General features: G+C 38.7%; 1 protein-coding gene across 9 annotated transcripts in view; it reads right to left on the reverse strand.

Annotated features, from left to right (window-relative positions):
* Positions 1 to 20834, reverse strand: part of enah (ENAH actin regulator) — a 115423-nt gene that overhangs the window by 60543 nt on the left and 34046 nt on the right. For 3 of the 9 annotated variants that reach the window (XM_067481872.1, XM_067481865.1, XM_067481863.1), the window contains exon 1: positions 6743 to 6989. The exons of 1 other annotated variant lie outside the window; for it this stretch is intronic. In XM_067481872.1, coding sequence (XP_067337973.1) covers positions 6743 to 6756 — 14 coding nt within the window. In that variant the 5' untranslated portion in view covers positions 6757 to 6989. Of the gene's footprint in view, positions 1 to 6742; positions 6990 to 13607; positions 13755 to 20834 lie in introns of those variants that run through there. 5 more of the 9 variants (XM_067481874.1, XM_067481873.1, XM_067481867.1 and 2 more) reach the window with 3 other exon arrangements.

Genomic DNA, 20834 nt, shown 5'->3' on the forward strand with positions numbered 1-20834 from the left:
TATGCGTAAAAACCCTCCAAATTAGGTCTGTCTATTCATCCAGCTATCATCTGTAACTCTAACCCTTTTTTAGGGTTGCTGGGGGGCTGGAGACTATCCCAGCTGTCATAGGTGAGAAGCAGGGTACACCCTGTACAGATCACCAGTCTGTCTCAGGGCCGACACACACACACATATACATAGACAACCACTGACACACGCTCATCTACAGGCGAATTAGTCACCAATTAACCGAACATGCACGTCTTTCTACTGTGGGAGGAAACCACAGTAGCAGGGTCAGTCCATGGTCAGCCAGGGACACAAAACCGCAACCTTCTCAAACCAGGTCTGTTTTGACATTATTAGTGAGGGGCCAGAGGATTCAGCCGAACACAACTTTTGATCAAAATTAATCAAATCAAAATTTCCAACAGACGACATACAAACACCATCAAACCATAAAACAGACCTCTGTTCTGGATCTGCATGCCCACAAAGTATACAGTTGGGCCCACCACAGGCAGGCTTCCATAAGCTGGCTAATCATAACAGAGGTGACATGGGATAAGGGGGCCTTGAAGAGACAGGAGCAAATAAAAACAAGCTAAAGAAATTGTAGAAACATGTCACCCAGTGTCTGTCTGTCTTTTATGTTTTTAATTGTTTTTGGACAATGATGCAGGTCTATGGAATCAATAAACAAGGCAATCTGCTGCAGACTGAAAACCAAAAGATTAGAGAAAAATACATGGATTTAGACTCTATATCATGATTGTGGACAATATGAATTATTAAGAAAAAGTTATTGTTTACCAATTTCCTCTTTTAAATAAATATATATTTTATAAGTTACATTGAATCCAATAATAAATACAAACAATGTTTTATTGCGGAGACAAGCCAAATGATGGTTTTAATATTAAAATATGTGGCATTTACAAAAAATATTATAAACTAATAAATGATGTGAGCATATAAAGTGGTTGAAATTGGCTTCACCTTCATCAACAGTAAACTTACTGTACATTTCTTATCAAACATTGTTTAAAATATCTATTTTTCTTTTGCACAGTAAAATGTAAATGATCCATTTTGTACTTTTAATTGAGTAAAATATTTGAAATGGTTCTTGTAGTATACAACATTTGTTAGGCCAACACTTTGATTTGAGCGCTGAGTATATGCATGTCTACCACCTCTGCACAGTGTATCACATTTTGCTGCGTCTGAGGCTATATAGCCTCAGAGTGACCTTGGACTTCAACATTAAACCACCTAAGCTAATGTTGTGGCTGATTGTGTAAGTCACAGACACTATTAGCATCCTCACACGGGTGTGACTGTAGGCATTATTGAGTTAAATAGAGCATTTATGAAATGCTTTACAGGAAATTTTAAAACTTATTAATAGGACATATTGCACTGCCCTAATCTTAATCCTATTGTAAATATGTATTCTTTTCTTATGTATGTGGGAGGTTTTTCAACCAAAATGAAACACTCAACTTCGAAGGGAAGGTTTTATTGTAGGTGCTTACCCATAAACTAAAAATGCACTGCATAACAAGCATAATTATAACCTTTGTCTGTTTGTCTAAGGCATTTAAAATCAGAATGGCAAATCCCCTGGTTTCAAATATCATTGCTACATTAAAATAGTGCTGTTTAGTTGTAGCCTAATTATTTCCTAATAATGTACTGAAATGCAGGTTATTATGGTATAAAACATTTTTGCCCAATAATTACCTGGAACACCAACTGGCCTATTCAAACACCAGGCTTGTTTAATGAGCAATTGGGCCTGACACAAAGAATTCTCTCAGATTCAATTAGGTTCTGAGGAAGTCATTCACAGAAACCATTAGCCGACTAAAGAGACAGATCCCAAGAGGGTAATCCACAGGTGCCTCTCCCTCTCTTTCGTGGTCTTCAATGACTGTATCTGCATCCACTTAAGTAACCTGTTGATTTTTTTTGTCTACCTATAAATGCAACAGATGGGTAAATCTACATCCGACTAATTTTGTGGCACATACTGTAGACACACTCTGCTTTATACCTTTACAAAGCACACTGACAGTAGGAAAAAGACAGGCAGTGTCACAACAGGGCTCCTTTTTACAAACTGCCTATAGGCTACTTTGTATTAGTCTGAGTTTTTGCAAGGAGGTGTCACTTTGTTTAGTAATAATTTAGTTTTTAAGGTGATTAGAAACCTGGTACACCTGGAAATCAGCGGTTTCCAAGAGAGATCAGGTTTCTCTAATCATCTAAACTGTTTATGCAAACGGGAGGGGTCTTGAAAACATTACACAGTTAAGAAATCAGCTTACACAACAAAGCCCACTGTAACAGTGTTATCAATGTGCAACTGGATAACTCAGCCAACATCTTTGTGATCCGCACACAGAAAACAGGGTAGAGGAAACCTTACAGCTGCCTTACAGTTCATTTAATTAAAAAAAAGCAAATGACTGAGGGATGATGGGAAACAAAATACGTTACAACTGATAATATTTAAAAAGGCAATTGAATCTCACTAAATTAGCTACAAATTGCCTACTGAAAACATACTTGTTACCAGGGTCTTATATAGGTTTGTACTCATCTGCTTCACATACCATAACACTTGATGAATACGGGACTCAAACACACTCCAGACTGTTCTCTGGGGGACAAGTGCCTGTGAGAAACTGTGCATAACAGTGTGTTGCAGGTTGTTTTCATGGCTCAGAGGGTGGCGTGTGTTTTAACCAGGAGCCTGGCATATTTTACAAGAGTCTAATCACGTCCCCTTTCACATTGGGGACAGGGCACACATTGACAGCAGAGCGGGTCTGGACTGGGCCGTGCGGCAATCAGCTTTCACTCCTCGTACATTACCTTGGAAACCGACAATTGAGGACTTTAGATGGCACATGCTTGATTTAACACCGCTGTGTTCTAACCACAGTCAAGTTGAGTCACATAAGCATGGATTGAGGCAAAGTTTATAAAATGCTTGTGAAATTTTGTTGTCCAAAATAAACCCCAACCTGTGAATAAAATGCTCGTCTCTTGTGTGGAAAATTCTGTTGCTGAATTGATGGAAAATGTCCCTCTTTCATGTCACACAACCAGGTTAGAAAAGGCTCCAAACTCTTAACAGCAACTGGAACAACTCACAAAAAAAGGGTGTATCAATATTTCCCTTAGACTTGGCTAAAAACTTGAAAACTGTATTAAATGAGCAGGGTTTGTAGCTTTTAACTGTTCCTGTATCCAGTACAACCTCAAGAATTAGAATGTTGGTGCATCCATGTTTTCTAATTTACACATCAACAAAATGTTAGAGCTTCTCCTTGCCTTCTTTATAAACACTTATCACCATTTTATTTTTAAACGTTTAAACTTTTTCTGAGGAAATGATATGAACATCTTTAGCACTAATGAGTTTTACTTAAATGTAGCCTAATCTGCTTGTGTTTGTAAACACAGTCAGTGAAGGAAAACTTAGCCAACTCTACTGCGAGTGTTGCAATGCTTTCTTGTATGGGCACCATCACAAAATATTCATTTAGATTAGGGACAATTTCCACTATAGCAGGTGTTTAAGTGAAAAGGCTGTAAACAAATTTAAGGAAATTATTCTTTCATGATTTGCTTCACCATTTGACAACACTATGCAAAGTAGCCACCTTAATGTTACTCCTGCACAAGTAGATTATCTTGTTGACAATTCTGCAGCCTCACTACGTACAATACTGGATAGTGTTGCCCCTCTGAAAAAGAAGGCAGTAAACCAGGAAAAAGGGATCTTCATAGTTCACAAACACGCAACTTAGAACAGGAAACACGAAAGTTAGTGGCGTTCCAGAAATGTAGAATCTCATTTAACCTGGAAAAACAGTTTAAAAATGTACAAAATAACTCTCTGTGATGCCTGAACAACATATTATTCATCATGAATAGAAGAAAACAAGAACAACCCCTGGTTTCTGTTCAGCAATGTAGCCAGACTGACTAAGAGCCATAGTTCTGTTGAGCCTAGTTTTCTCTTAACTCTGAGCAGCAATGACTTCATGACTTACTTTATGAATAAAATTGTAGCTATTAGAGAACGAATTCACCAGATCCTCCCCCCAAATATTACAGATAGATTTTCATGTCCAACAGTGCTAGAATCATCGATAAGGCCTCAATCCCTGTTGACTGCTTTGACTGCTTTTTATCCATAGATCTCACCGAGCTAACTTCAATTATTACCTCATCTAAACCAACAACCTGTCTGCTAGACCCTATTCCAACTAAGCTGCTCAAGGAAGCTTTACCCTTAATAGATACATTCATATTAGATATCATCAATCTATCTTTAGAAACAGACTATGTACCACAGGCCTATAAGGTAGCTGTAATTAAACCATTACTTAAAAAACCCTGTCTTGATCCAGGTGTTTTAGCCAATTACAGACCAACATCTAATCTCCCCTTTATTTCTAAAATAATTGAAAGTAATAGTAATAGCAAAACAATTATATTACCACCTGTACTGGAATAATTTGTATGAAGACTTTCAGTCAGGATTTAGAGTTCATCATAGTACAGAAACAGCACTGGTAAAAGTCACCAACGATCTTCTCATGGCCTCAGATAAGGGACTAGTCTCTATACTTGTTCTGTTAGATCTTAGTGCTGCATTCGATACGTTGATCACAACATTTTATTACAGAGACTGGAACATGAAATTGGGATTAAAGGAACTGAACTAGGTTGGTTTAAATCTTATCTTACTGATAGATTTCAATTTGTTCATGTTAATGATGAATCCTCCATGCACACAAAGGTTAGCTATGGAGTTCCACAAGGCTCTGTGTTAAGACCAATACTTTTTACTTCATATATGTCTCCTTTAGGCAACATTATTAGATAACACTCCATAAATGCGGATGATACCCAGCTATATCTATCTATGTAATCAGATGAAAAAAATCAGTTAATCAAGCTTCAAGAATGTCTGCAAGACATAAAGGCCGGGATGTCCCACAATTTTTTACTTCTAAACTCAGACAAAACTGAAGTCATAGTATTTGGGCCCAAATCTCAGAGACATGATGTCCAACCATAATATTACACTAGATGGCATAAGTCTGGCTTCCAGTACTACTGCAAAGAACCTTGGCTTTCCATTAAATCTAGAATAGAATTTAAAACCCTGCTTCTTACATATAAAGTTCTGAATGGTCAGACTCCATCATATATAGAAGACCTCATAGCAACGTATCATCCGAGTAGACCACTTCAATCTCAGAATGCAGGCCTACTTGTGGTTCCCAGAATTTCCAAAGGTAGAATGAGAGGCAGAGCTTTTAGCTATCAAGCTCCTCTCCTGTGGAACCAGCTCCCAGTTCAGATTCAGGAAGCAGACACCCTCTCTACTTTTAAGTCTAGGCTTAAAACCTTCCTCTGTGATAAAGCTTATACTTAGTTATAGTTATGCTGCTACAAGCTTAGACTGCTGGGGGACCCACCCCCCAATGCACTGAGCTCCTTTCCTCCTCTTGTCCATCTCTCCTCAATTGTCAAAACTGTATAACATTAACTCTGTGTGTTTTCTCCTGTAGTTGTCATTCTCCTTCTCTGTCTCCCTCTCTCTGTCCCTTTCTGCAGGTGTCCCCGAGCTTTGAAGCTCTGTGTTTTCCAGAGTGCAGCTACTGGTCCTAATAACCCGCCGGAAGTTTTGTTGTTGCTTTTCTTGCTCTTTTCTCTCTTCACTTTCCACTCACCGAAACCGGTTAAGGTAGATAAAGTTGAATTGACGTTGAATTGAATTTCTGACATTTTTGGAAATTATCAATAATTAAGCTGTGCCTCCGTGTTGAACATTGTGTTAGTGCTGCTAAATGAAGAAGTTGTAACGTTGTTAGCCGAGTTTCTAACCAAGCCCGCAGGGAAACGGGGACATGAATGAGAAGTGACATTTTTTAGATTCAGCTCAGAGAGTAACTTCTTTCAGAGCCAAAATGCAGAAAACCTCAATGGAAACATGATATAGCCAAGAAGACTTATCTATCTTACATCTTTAAAAGTGTTGAGATCGATTAAAACTTTTGTCTGCAGCAGTGTTTTTTCGTTAATTGTCCATTATAGCAATGTCACTTCTTGAACCTTGCTACATTTAGCAGAAGGTTTATTGTGTCTTAAATGTATTATGAACCGGCTGGTCCAGAATGGCTAACATTTAATGATTATGACTGGTTCCTCAGCTTTTATGTTTGTGAAACAGGATTATAAGTCAAAAATTACGTCAAAAACACCCCCCTTATTTCTTTCTGTATTTAATGTAAGTTAAAGTGCTTGTGGTGTGGAAGAGTTGAGTTTCAAACAGCATTTTGCATTAGGTCACATTCTGTGTCAAAGGCCTTATATTATCTCTTTTTTGTTAATATCAACAAATCCCATACAGACTAAAACCAACAATGAGTTGCCATAGACCTGTCTGTAAAAAATTAAAACACAAGTGCACCATACTGTTGCACTAGGCATTGACAACATCATAAATATAAAAAAAATTACTGGGCTTATCCCTTAAACCACTGTTATAAACCATAGGCAGAAATACTAATTCGTGAGACATTAGCATTGACCACTAACTTGTGAAATGTGATCAGTACGAGAAACTAATAATAATCCTATAAGCACAAGCTCACAAACTTTTTGTCATTGTATGATGTAAAAACACAGAATAACCAATCTGAATTACTCTGTGATAACTGGTACATACCGGTGGATTTCCATTTTTGGAGGCCAGCACACATTACTGAATCAGGAACAAACTGGAGGCTGTGGAGTTTGGACCAGAAGACTGGATCTGCATGGCTCAGACAGCCTGCTAGCTGCCATCTCCCTCCTTCCTGCTGAACCTGCCCAACCAGCACCACTCGTTCCTGCTCCTCTACCTTATCTCGTTTATGTCAGAGTTTCGTCTCTCAATAGCTTTCACTTTGTATCAATCTGCCTTCTTTCTCTCTCCCCCCCCTCTAACTAACAGCTTTCTTCAAAGCACAGTGCCAGCCACCCCCCTCTGCTTCAAAGCCCCCCTATCTGTGCGATTCCTTCCTTATTCAAATCTGCAATGTCAGCGAGTCAGCCAGCAAGTGAGGGCGTATGCCCATCCAGACAGTCAGCCAGTAGTGGTTTTTCCATGGCAGCGGCACCCAACAGCAAACGCACACAGTTCAATCCTGGCTTTTTGCCGCCGAGGCAACAGCAGGGGTATCCAGGCAACAGGCTCCTGCTCCTACACAACCCACTCTTATGCTCTCTGGACTACGTGGCGAGGACTGTTGGGGAGCTGTTGGAGAGGAAATCACCGCAATAGTGTCGCACAGCCTGGCACGCCTCAGCTCAGGAGGGTTCAAGTAGGGGTATAGAGGGGGGGGTTCCTCTAATTCTATAGCCCTCTCTCACTTTTCTTTCTCTCGCCTTGCTCCCTAAGCTACATCTCTCATGCCTTTTGTCTTTCCCTTGATCTCACCCTCTTTCATCTGCCTGTGGCTCCCTCCCTCCTCCTTCCCAGCTCCTCGCTCTGCTTTTATCTCTCACTGTCCACGCAATCGCGCCTTCCTCTATTTCTAACTCACCATACACCCACCCAACTCATCTCTGTCACTCTCTCCAAAATGAACGTGCTAAAGAGAGTTACGGTGAATGATCAGCCAGAATTAATGATGGCTGGTGCGAAGGCAGGAAGGATTTTTCGAGCATTCCCAAGCATCTGACAAACGCACAGTCAGGGATTCTGCTTCTGCAAGCCTTTACATGAACTGTGTAAATATGGTGCATTTGTGAAGAGAATACAGGTTCAGGTTTATTGTAATTTTCACAAACATGGAATGCAGGGAAACATCATCAAGTGACTAGGAGATGTTAAGGTCTGTTACATGAATTACTGATTTAGTGAAGACAGACTGCATTGTCATAAGGACAGCTGCATTCCAAGTTTGTTTGCTACGTAGATAAAATTTATACTTAAAATTATTTTTATTTTGAATTACAGGTGTCAAACTTGGCTAGATACCCTTTGCTCTTTTAAAATCATTTGGTTTATGTATATTTGATTACATTGCAAGAGCTGTGTTTCAATTGTGAACCAAAGTTGTCAATAACATTCCAGATGTCAAAGCCTGTCAATGAAGAGTCTTTCTGCCTTGTTCTTTCCTGTGTGTCGTGCAGAGTTGAAGCTAATTGGATCCTATTTGGCTCCTTATTAGCCAATTCAGCATACTGAATCAGTGGAGGACACTGTGTGGGTGACCACTGTGACCTGTGACCACTGTTCAGCTTAGCAAATCGGTGCACAGGGCAAGAGCTGACAAGGCCAGTGCCATTTTCCAGTTCACATCAGTTACATAGCTATAAATTATGTTGAGAAAGCGCTGTGAAAATGGTACTGTATGCAAATGCTACTTTGTTTACCATTAGTATATTTGTAGACCTAGGTCTTCCACTTTCTCTTTTTTGTTGACAAATATAAACTACTGCCACCTGCTGGGACGGAGAAGTATTTGGTAAACAGTAAATGGACACTTATATAGTGCATTTATCCAAAGCGCTTTATAATGTTTCTTCTCATTCACCCACTTACACACACACACACACACACACACACACACACACACACACACCATGGGTGGTGGCTGCCATGCAAGGTGTTCACTTGAACCACCGGGGAGGAACTTGGGGTTCAGTGTCTTACCAAGTCATTAGGAATTGGACACATCATTGCCAGCAGCTGAATATACAACATAGAATTAGTAACTCTAGTAATAATCATATAATGTCCACTCTAACATGACAACATTAAACTTTTAGTCCACCTAATGTGCTCTCTGCAAGCTATCATCTGCACTAAACTAAAGATACTTTTCAAGATTTAATCACTCTAACATCCCAATCCCAGTCATATGATCAATTTTACACAAGCAATTTGAAAATATAGCAAAAAGTATTCTGTATAGTATATATGCTTGTTTGCATTTTCTCTCCCCAAAGTAGATACAAAGTCATAAAGATGAACCATAAAAGATATAATATACAGTTCGACATGCGGTCGGGAACAGCGGGGTGCAAACCTTCGACCCTATGGTCAGTGGGTGGCCACTCTACAAATTGAGCCACATAAAAGGAAAAATATAATATACAATATTATTATAAAACCTATATTTAAAACATGTCTCCATCTTGAATCGGCCCTTTGACCAAGTCTCACTGAGGCTACAATAATTCACCATTAGCCCTTCACTTTAATTAAACTCTACAGACAGCCCCTTCTTCTAAATATGTGAGTGTGGTGCTGAGGGAAGTAGATGACATCATTAGGCAAGTCAGCAGTCCTCTGCAATAGCAGACAAGGAAAAAAGGCTGACTAAACACAGAAGAAGAGAGGGAGAGACAAAGAGACAAAGAGCCAGAGAGAGACACAGTGAGAGAGAAAGACAGAGATGGAGAGAGACTTTTCTGTGTCCTCTGAGTTATGGTAGCCATTATACCTTCTGCTGTTTGTCTAAAGAGTGTGTCCAAACTATGCTGATTTTACATTTCAATTATAAGTATTGTCTAAGGATTGACTGTACAAATATGAGTATAAACCCAGAAGGTTTCATGGTAGAGAGAAAAAAATATATATTGTGCTCTAAAACGGCAAAATTGAGCCTACAGATTTCTTAATTCATGTTTACTGATTACATGCTCTCTGTGTATTTATGTTGAGATAGCGAGTGGAGGGTACTGCTGTTTTTTCTAAGTGACCAGCGGTTAGTGAAGGGCTAAGGCTCTTGTTTTTCTTAACAAATTAGTTTGTTGCTGCTGTGCCACATGCATGAAAGTTTCTATTCATAATTTGCAAACACAGATTTTGTTCCTGCTGTTGTGTGAAGTGATGTGGTGGCAAAAAGGGTTTAGCTAATAGTAATCAGGGGTTTCTATTTTGAACAGTAGATGTTTTTAGTTTATTTCTAAACCTAAAGCTGGGAAGACCCCTGAAAAGCAGCAGAGAATTTCAATTTGGGCAGAACAAACATAAAGACTGTTTTCATCATCTATCGTGGATTTCTAGTTTTTGACAGCCTGGAAGGGGCAGACAGCTGAAGACTGAGTAAACTGAGGGCAACACACTTAAGGACTGCTTGGGAACGAGTGGAATTTCAATAGACACACACCTCAAAGCCTTCGAGAGCTGGAAATATTTGCAACTGGGACCCTTTGAACTTGTGCATAAAATAAAAAAGACAAAAAAGCAGCACAAGCATAGATACATCCAAGATACAACACAGACTCTAGAGCCTACAGAGAGAAATAGAGGTTAAATAACAATAACACTGCTACATTCAGGTGAAAGTCTACTTACTGTAGCTCTGCCTCAGTTGCAATCTTCAATCACTGATACATATATCCAACATGTTTTTAAAACTCTTTTTGAGAACAACTGCAGAAACTGGGTATTAAGCTTGAGAATTAGAATCTTTACACATCACACACTTGACAATTATCTCTGTCGACTGTCAGCTCGACTAAGCTAGACTGGAGCTGGCTAGGACCAGATGAGTCCAAGCAGTAGACCAAATCGTATTCATAATTGGCTGTTCAGTAATTAAGCGTGTGCCTGCATTAACAATGTCAATTAAAGGGCTAAAACTGAAAGAAAGAAGAGCAGTTTTAAGTTGGAGACTTTTCCCACTTCTAACAGACAACTTTTCCACTATCTGGATGTAAAAAGGTTCATTCATAAAAGTTGTATAAGTAAGCAGATTTTAGTTTTTCACACTGGTATTTAGCTGTATTACCTTTATGTCATTATTCAAATAAATAAAACAAATTTTATAAAATGGGGATTTCATATATACCTATAAATATTCTGTAATGTTTTTGTTAAAAACAAAAGTTGCCATATCTGTTCTGGAGTAGAAAGAAGGGTGGAGGCCAAAGTTGGTGGGGACTTATTGCTCATCTTTAAACATTTAGAAACACTCTTGATCAAAAACCTGTTCTGAGTTTTAAATGTAAAATCTAAGCTCATTAAAACCTTTTAAAGACCGTGGACAACCCGTAAAAACTGGTGATGGTGCAGAAAGACACAGTGGGGAAAAACAGCTGGTGTTAGAAAGATGCACTCTTTTGGGCAACGTGTGGACAGACAAAGATTGGTGTCAGCTGGTGTCCGAGGGGGAGTGTAGAACTGACAGAACACACATTAAAGAACGACATGATGAGAATGCACAGCTATACAGGCAAAAAATAAATTAAAAAATGGAAAGAGCGAAAACTAAGAAAACATTAACAGGCAGATAAGGAACCTGAGAAGAGTAAAATAACTTCTCAAGGACAGGAGGACATAAAAAAAAACTGAACCTGATCTTAATACAAAACTTAGCTGCCATAAGTTCATTATTTGGAAGAATAAATATATTATATATATAAATATATAATTATATATAAAAAATATATATAAAATATAATATAAGTGTCTCCAAACACCGACTCCACAACATACAGGGCCACTGAAGACGTCTCAGGGGACACGCATACCTAATATCTGCCATATTAAGTATCAGACAGGTGCACGAAGACAGTTAGGGTGGTGGTGTGTCCATAATACACTGCTGGCACTGTAATAACAATGGTGCATTTAACTGTCAAAGATATTCTGACAATACATTGTATTATTTACCGTTCTCACAGAACACATGGTGTCTGCTGAACGTCCCCTTCCAATAAATAGGAAGATTCCTATTACAGCCTAGACAAAAAAAAAATCTGCAGACTATAGCACTTTAGCATTTGTCCTTTCATGACTACCACAGGAGTTTGTCAGGCACATTACAATGATCACAGATCACACATCAGGGATCTAATACATAATGTTCAGCAGATCCTAGTGCTTTAGCATTTCTAATCTGAGTTTCTATTTCTGATACATTACATCAGAAAAAGACTGACACACCATTTTCACAACAAATGTAATTTTGAGATGTCAAACAAGGGGTAAGTAAGGTAATCAATGATTTTAACAATGACTCAGCTCCTTTCAGAGAGCCACTAAGCCGTGCAGAATGTCAATCACAACTGTGCTACTATAGCCATGACATGTCTAAGAGTCCACAGTTAAAAGGCTCAGTGTTCTCTGTTCGGAAAAATGAATTGCAGATTGCTGTTCTAAGTAATGTACACAAACAAAATAATTATTAAGCTGAAGCTTAAGTTATTGAGCTGAATATTTCGGGTTGTGTGCATTCAGGATATCGATAAAATAAACCATTGTATAGAGTGTAGGCAATCCATTAAACAAAAATTGTTTCAAGTAAACATAAAGTCCCCCTTTCAGCAAATAGACTGCAGGACTCCTAACTCGCTCTATGGGACATAAGAGTATCTATGATTTACTGTCATTTGACCTGCACCGCTTTTGTTGTCCAGTCTGGAAAATGATGTCATTGTTGCTGGGTGAAGTGCACCTGCTGGCAAAGAGACTGACAAGTGACAGGCAGATGCCATGTCAACACTGAAGCTTTATGAAGGAGGGTAACTCACACTAAGCAATCAATTACTTCAAATATTACTTATCTTACTTCTACTTACTACTGTACACACAGTTTAATTCATTGCAAACCCATTATGCTCAAATAAGGGCTCATTGAGTATTGGGATGGGATGCAGAAGCCAGCGGGTTCGAATCCCGCCCCACCAGGTGTGGCCCCACCCAGCCACCAAGGGCAACCTTGGTTCCAGTCCCAAGCCTGAACACAAATGAGTGGGTTGTGGCAGAAGGGCATCCGGCATACAAACACATTCCAAATCAACGCAGGGAACATATTACACTGTGGTGAATCCTGAAGAGACAAGCCGAAAACCATTGATCCTTTTTAAGCTCAAATAAAACTGCACATACAGTTTACATACATACAAGCCCACAGTTAATGAATTACAACCGTTCTCTTCCGTGGAATTTCAGCATCTGTGGTGTGGCATCAGTATGAGCAAACAGTAGGGGAATTACCACTGAAGGGACAAAAACAGCCACAACTAAGACCACAGACGCACACTTTTAAAATAACTCAACACAGCAAGACTGCAAGCTGCTTTTGTGCATTTCTAATGCTGCACAAGTCTTTTCGCAAACACAATGGCCCCATCATAGGTGCCCCATCACCTCATAGACAAAATTCCCCATCCTGCAACTGAGTAGAAGCCCACTCGGATTGGACTGCTGAGTTTAACATCCACCGCAGTAGTATAAATATAAAAGCTTCTCATGTGAGAAGCTTTTTTTAGACAGTAACGGCAAATAATGAATGAACAGGTAAAAAGTGATAAAAGCTTTAAAAAAAAAAACTCTCTCATCTGAGTAGGAACAGAGGAAAAACAGATAAGCAGAAATTTGGACAGACAGGCAGACAGAAAGGCTGGCAGGGCTACTACAATTCAGGGTTGCTCTAGCTAGTCGTCTTCTCAGAACCCATTTTGTAAATGCTCAATATGTTTCATAAGTGATCAAAGTGGAAGTAGAGAAAGATTTACTTAATAGAGCTGATTACAGTTTCTTCTCTAAATCCTAGTGGTGCAACAGATTCTCAACCACCAGTCAAACTTACGAGTCACGAGTCATCTTGACATTAGTTGTATAAATCCGGAAACACTCAGCCTAAAAGAAATTCTGCTGTTGCAAGTGTTTGGTTATGATTCTTCAATTGTCCACACTCTCCACAAACCGGTGATCTGAGCAGCTGCTGGCTGACTGCAGGACTGACTGCCTTTAGAGGGGGAAGTGAACCGGTGCTGAGATGGACAGTGACAGGGGGAGGCACCCAGGGAGGCTAAAAGTAGAGCAGCTTTGTGAAGGATGGTATAAGAGGGGTGCAATAAGTTTTCAGTTTGAGGGGGTGGGTGGGTGGGTGGGAGTGTGTGTGTGTGTGTGTGTGTGTGGTGGGGGGGCTCATTTAGAAGGGAAGTCCTCCCCCGCAGAATGTCTCTCTGTCCTGTCCCAAAATAAATTACTTGCACACGTCATCAGCCTGGATTATGTAGGAGACTGTCAAGACCCCACCAACACAATGTTTACTCATTCTAATACAGATGTTACCAATGTGTTACCAAAGAAGGAAATGTGTCAAGTTAAACAAATGATGCCTTTAAGCAAATTAGTGACATCATCCTTCAAAGACGGAGCAAAACTAAGGGGATGTGAGTTGCAGTTTAAAATGCCGATCTACATTTAAAACATTCCTTTCAGACTCCAGAGTTACTTCCAAATGCTATAATACAGTTTGACAAGTAGCCTAGTCCACTTTAATTGGTCATGATGAGATTTCACATTTTACTTTTAAAAAGTCATTGGCATAGAGAATTAGAAGTTGACCTTTTTTTTACAAGGAAAAATACATTTAAAAAGTAAATACAGAATCTTAAATACTAGAATTAATTTAAGACAGAGATATAAAAACCTAACAGACCCCCGACACCGACAGACAGATGATGCAGAGATGCTGCAGTAAACCAGTACGTTTTTTTTAACGTAAATCAATGTAAAAATTGTAAAAAGACTGTAAAAAAGTGCATAGTTATTTTGATTTTCCCTTTTTTTAGACACTTTTTATGTAACCACTTATGCAATGTCACTTTTTTTTCCCCATCTAAACTTGCATTAATATTTAACGAACATCATATTATGATGATGCTGCTGTGTAAAGTGTTCTCAAGTACACATAGCTTGTCAGTGTGTAAAACTTATGTCTCATGCTCCCTGAACCAATCTTTCACAATTTGAGCCCATTGAATACTGGCATTTTCATCTTGAAATATGCTTGTTCCATCAAGGAAGAAAAAAAAAACAATCTAATAATTACAGAAACTACTTATACAGTATATTTAGGTCAGCATTGCATCAGTGAGGGCTAAATAACCTGTTGCCGTCTAAGATGTATTACCACTGTAGGATCTTACCTATTTGCTAAGTAAAATTATGACTTTTCTTTGGGCCAGGCAGTGTATACACACAGATATCCTGGTTGCAGCACAGAGATCTAGAATAGACCAGTCTCTTCATATTTTAGAAAGGTTCAAAATTATCAGTACCTGCCGATTTATGAAAATCCAACTTCTTTAGTTGGACATTCTTGAACTTCAACTCTGCATTCTTGTGTACAAAAAATAGCTGTCACTGATTAAAAAATCCTACAAATCAAGTGTCCCAAATCCTACATTTAACTGCCCCAGACTTAACCATGGGTCCAAATTAAATTGAGCTGGGGATTAAACTAACAACTGTGGGATTGGTGCTACTTCCTGCGCTGCAGTTGTCCCTGTGCTTGTCTGAGTAGAAACTTTCAACTACATGATATAAAGCCTGTTTACTTAAAACATATGACACAGAGTAAACACTTACAGAAGTTTTTTTATTTGTATTCGACAGATTTCTTGATTACTTTGTACTCAGTTATAACTTGATCTTTTGTCTATTTGCATCTGTTGTAGGGAACAGGAGTTAAATGTTAATTAAGAGAAATAAACCACTTCCAATTTCAAACTTTAACCTGTTTCTGTAGCCATGTAGCTTTTCTATTTTTCTTTCCGCCCCATTTGGTTTATCAGTGAGGACTGGCTAAATAACAAATCTCTAATCTGCACTACAGTTCATCAGCAGCACAACGGCTTCCAAAACTGAATCAAATTCCCTAAACACACACCGAATATTACCAGTTCATAAAAAAGGATTTACTGCAAGACTGTTGAATTAGAAGTACTTAGTTTAAGTCCAGTAAACTTACAACTGAGTGGAACCAATTCTTGGTCCATATTTACCACAGCAAAGTCACCACATAGACTTAATAATATCTACGTTAATTAAATGGAAACTGGGTGACGTTTAAGAACAATGAAAATAAAACTAGTCCCTATGCCTGACCCTCTGCTGCTGATGGGAACATTTAGCTGACAGCTACTGCTAATACAGGGTCCTGTCTGGTTTGGGAGTGGTGGGACTCCTGCCTCTGTGTCCCCCAGACCTTGTGGCAAATTTACGTTAAAAAGTGCATTAAGTACAGCATTATGTACAGCTGCACTTTACATGTATGTACACCAATGTGTTTGTAGCAATTAGCAACTAGCCAACAAGCTTGCTGTGATAATGGTGGAGGGGACAAAGCTGGCAGAGATGACAATGTTGCTTTTTTGCACATTTAGAATTATTTATTGAGCGTTTTGATAATTTATTCTTACTTTACTTGCATTTTCTCGTGCATATCTGAATAAGTTCTGATATTATCGACTCAAGTTGAGGAGCAAGCTTGACTTAACCAGGTTGTCCCTCTCTGCTGCAGCCTTCTTTAGGTCATTCTTATGTTGTCTGTAGCTTTGCTAATGTTATTTTATGTCTGTTAATATCATTGACTCCACTAGACCTCTAAAGGTTCGACGTGGTATTTGGCACCAAGCCATTAGTAGGAGATCCTTGAAGTTCTGTAGGTTGCGAGGTGGGGCCTCCATGAATCGGACTTATTTTTTCAGCACATCCCACAGATGCTCAATTGGATTGAGATCTGGAGAATTTAGACACCGAGTCAACACCTCAAACTTGTTGTGTTCCTCAAACCATTCTTGAAGCACTTTTGCAGTGTGGCAGGTTGCTTCATCCTACTAACAGAGGCTTCTGACATCAGGGAATGTTGTTTACATGAAGGGGTGTACTTGGTAAGCAACAATGTTTAGGTAGGTGGTATGTGTCAAAGTAACATCCACATTAATGACAGGACCCAAGGTTTCCAGCAGAACGTTGATGGACATGGGTCAGGATGTCCACCAAAAGTTATTTTCAACTTTTACACAAAAGCTCAAAATTGAATACAAATTCTGCAGTTAATTCAAAACTAAAAACAACACTCAATAACAACATATATAAGAGAAAACAAATATTCATGGACAGCTGAGCTGAGCCACAGTTGTCCCAACTTTAGCATTTATTTTGAAATAATTGTGAAAAGTAGAGATTATATATCATTACCTCTTAGTTTTATATTTTGTATGTTAGTAACTGCTACTGTTTAGCTACTTGTCTGAAGGTCAAGTAGTTTAAATTGAGCCACAGCAGCTCTTTTACTGCACTAAACAACACAGGTCTGCCTTCGCTCTTTATGTGCATCAGTGAGTCTTGGGCTCCCATGGCCATATCTCTGGTTCACCAATTTTCCTTCTTCAGAGGATCTGAAGGATGTTCTCAGTCTGTAGTGGCTAGAACCTCCCAAAGAGCTGCAGTTTTGGAGGTGCTTTGACCCATCACAACTTACACTGAAGGCTCAGTGGCTCAGTATCATTCGGGGGCTTCTGCCTTCATCATCACCGTTCAGGAACAAAATGCTCACTTGCTCCCTAATATAATCCACCCACATCCGGTTGACATGGTCACAAGATAATCAATGCTATTCAGTTTAGCTGTCTTTGGTTGTAATGTTATGCGTGTTTGGTGTTTAGCCTATAGCTGCTCCCAAGTACAAGACTGGATCAATAGAACTGCAGGTAGACAATTGCTGGGCTTTCAGACCTCCCACAGGGCAAGGACAGCACTTTCTGAAGGAAAGACAATTCTCTAAGGCTTAATAGATCAATGTGAAATGTACTTGTGGTCAATGCCAATAGGGCATGTGTGCAGAGACAGTACATAGGTTTAAAATACAGTATTATAATATTATACTGTATATATATCTGGATTTGCAGTTAGATTTACACTTTTTTCCATTTAAAATATAATGATATATGCTATATTTGTCACACTTCAGTTATTCATTAATTGACTATCGTTGCTTGTGTACCAACACTAACCCACTTTTCCACTCCAGTCACCTAAAATCTTCTCTCCCCCTCTGCTCACCTCTTTCTCATTCCCTCATTAGCCAACGCTGACCTATTTTCCTCGTACTTTTACCAGTGCATTATGTAAGGTTGAATGAAAATAAATGTTGCAATTTAAAAAAAGAGGCACATTTTCAAACTCCAAGGCAGCAAGTTAAGCTGGGACTAAAATCTTATTTTTAAATGATAAAGATTTCAGACTATCAAAGAGAAATACCTGTAGTCTTCACATGGATAAACTATGCCCTCGACCACAGGCTTTGTGCAAAGGATGAGAGTTGACAATGACTGTTCTACAAGCAAACATGTTTCACTTAGGTTCTGCTACTTGTCTTAAATAAAGTTCCAAGCCAAAGCAAACCCTGACATGGACAAGCAAGCTAATGTGAAAGTTAAAAATACGTCAGTAGTTTGGGTTTTTGGTTTTGCAGAGGAGGGTGCAAGCTGTCTAGGGTAGCGAACACACGAGGAAACATTACAAAATCTATTCCAACATTTGTAAAAAACATCATCAGGCTAATTATGGTGGTGTACTGATCTGAAAGGCATCTGCTAGTGCAACCCTATAACCTCCAGTGATTTAGTTAGAACAGGCAGCAGCTGGCAGCACTAGTTCGAGTGAGAATCACAGGTTATATAACCAGCTACCTGGTGGCATTTTTGAACTGAGCTTATTTCATCTACAAAGGCTTCATTCTTAAAGCTTGGTGAGTGTTCTTGAGAACATTGTTGCTGGAGTGAGACCGGGACAATTCATACAAGGTCTCAATGAAGGCTGCATCTTGCCATTTGCCTGCTCTGCCAGACATTAAAAGCTTCAAACTGGGTCTCTCTACTCGTGCATTTGAATCATTGTCCTTATCTAAGATAGTTTATTGCAAATAGTTTCAATATGTCCTGACACGAAGCCAGAATCCTGGTGGTAAAAGAGTGTTTTTTAATGTGACATCCAATGTGGTATATAACATATTGTAAATACAAAGAATTGATATTGTTTCTTTGTGAATGGGATTTTGCTAATATTGTACATTCATGGCATAATTCGGCAAAATTGTTATACATCATGTACAACATGCTTTGAACCAGAGCAAACTGGTTAGGGTGGGTGTAAGGTTGGCGTCACTAAAACTAAAATGTGCAACTTAAATTAGTGCTAGCGTGAGGCTCAGTAATGTACACGGCCCTCCCCATTTTAATACAATTTTCACTCTTTACACTCCACTATGCCCGTCAGCTAGTCATTGTAAATAAAATTACAATAAATAAGATTGCCGTAAAATGTGATAATAAAGCAGAAATCCCTGTTCTTCTCTGATGGGTCAGAAAGGTGAGACTTATTCAAAAGCATTTAAAAATGAGTATCACAATCGATCTGCCAGTGTTGTTTATTTAAGTCTGGTCATAGGGGGCTTCACCAGCATCTTTTCACTTTCATCTGGAGCTTATTTCTTTAAAATATATTTGACAATCATTGTATACTGTAGCTCTAAGCAACATAATACACAAGCAAGTAGTTGGGCTATGACATCACAAGGTAGCCAACGTCTTAGTCTCAGAAATAACACCTAATGAGTCCCACCAGAATCCCACGTTGAGCAGGTGGACAAAGGGCTAACATCTGTTATTCTTTCAACTATTTATCTCTTCTATTCAAACAGATGATGTAGTAAGAAGAGCCTGACCATGTCCTGCTACTGTCACAAAAAATATTAAATCTGCTGCAGCAAAAAAAAAAAACAAAAAAAACAAATACAATCCTCCAGGCTGAAAATGGACCAGTAGCTCGTAGCATACACTAACTGGCCGCTTCATTGCCATGACCACCCTATTTGAAATACCTCTTAATATAATGGGCTCTATACAACTGAACCACCCACTGTGACCTACATAAATACATATAATGATAACCTTTTCTGACAGTTTCAAATTACAAACTAAGAAATTATGACCACATAAAAGTAGAATTCAAAGCAGAGCTGCTGTATTGATTTTCATTTAATTGTACCAGTGTGCCTATAATTTAGTAGCCAGTGTGCATATTTTGTATAAGCAAGGCAAATTTACTTATATAGTACATTTCATACAAAGGGCAACACAAAGTGCTTTACCAAAATAATAAAATATGACAAAATAGTTAAAACAATAAACTACCAAAATATAGGCTTATAGAAGGACACTATACTTAAGGTTTGTGCAGTTCTTAAGTCAATTACTCTAAATCAAGCCAATTCTTTAATCACTTAGGGTGTGTTAAAGCCATAATTTGTAAGATAATCATCAGATGTATGTCTAACAGGCTTTACTGGTCTCAGTAAAGGATAATAGATTGCACCTTTACCTTGATGGGGAAAGTACTCAATCCAGATTTAATCCATAAATACATCTCTCAGCAGGGAAAAGCTGATTGGATATAACCATGAAGGCCAAAATTTGATCCCTTAGAAATTGATTTTTTATTTTTTTTTTCAAATCAAGGCCAACATTAAGCCACAGCTATAAAGTCCATACTGTGATAAAGACCATCAGGAGTATCCTCTTGTCTCACAGCTTTAAAAAACCTAGCACATTTAACTTATTATTATTATTATTATTATGTTGTGTTAAAATTTTAACGCAACTGTTTCACCGCAGATGAAGAAGAGCACTACATACCATCACCAGCAGAGAGTAAGAAAAGAAATAGACTACTAGTGACAGGGAAAACCAAGAGAATTCATGACACAAAACCTCTTTCTTGACTAAAATGAATAAGAGCCTATGTAACACTTCTTCCCAATCCCCTCCACTCTCAGCCTACTCTTAAAACACTATCTATTCATTCATCTCTCTTCAACCCATTCTTCTGCTCCACTCCTTTCCGAGTCTCCCCCTTTCCCACTCTACCCATCCAAAATGGTTTCATTCCCTTTTCCTGATTGTGCTTATGTCTTCCCCCTCACTCACTCTCTCTCTTTCATTCACTCCCTCTCCTCTCATCT

The sequence above is a fragment of the Channa argus genome, chromosome 17 (genome assembly GCF_033026475.1).
Source record: "Channa argus isolate prfri chromosome 17, Channa argus male v1.0, whole genome shotgun sequence".
NCBI lineage: Eukaryota > Metazoa > Chordata > Actinopteri > Anabantiformes > Channidae > Channa > Channa argus.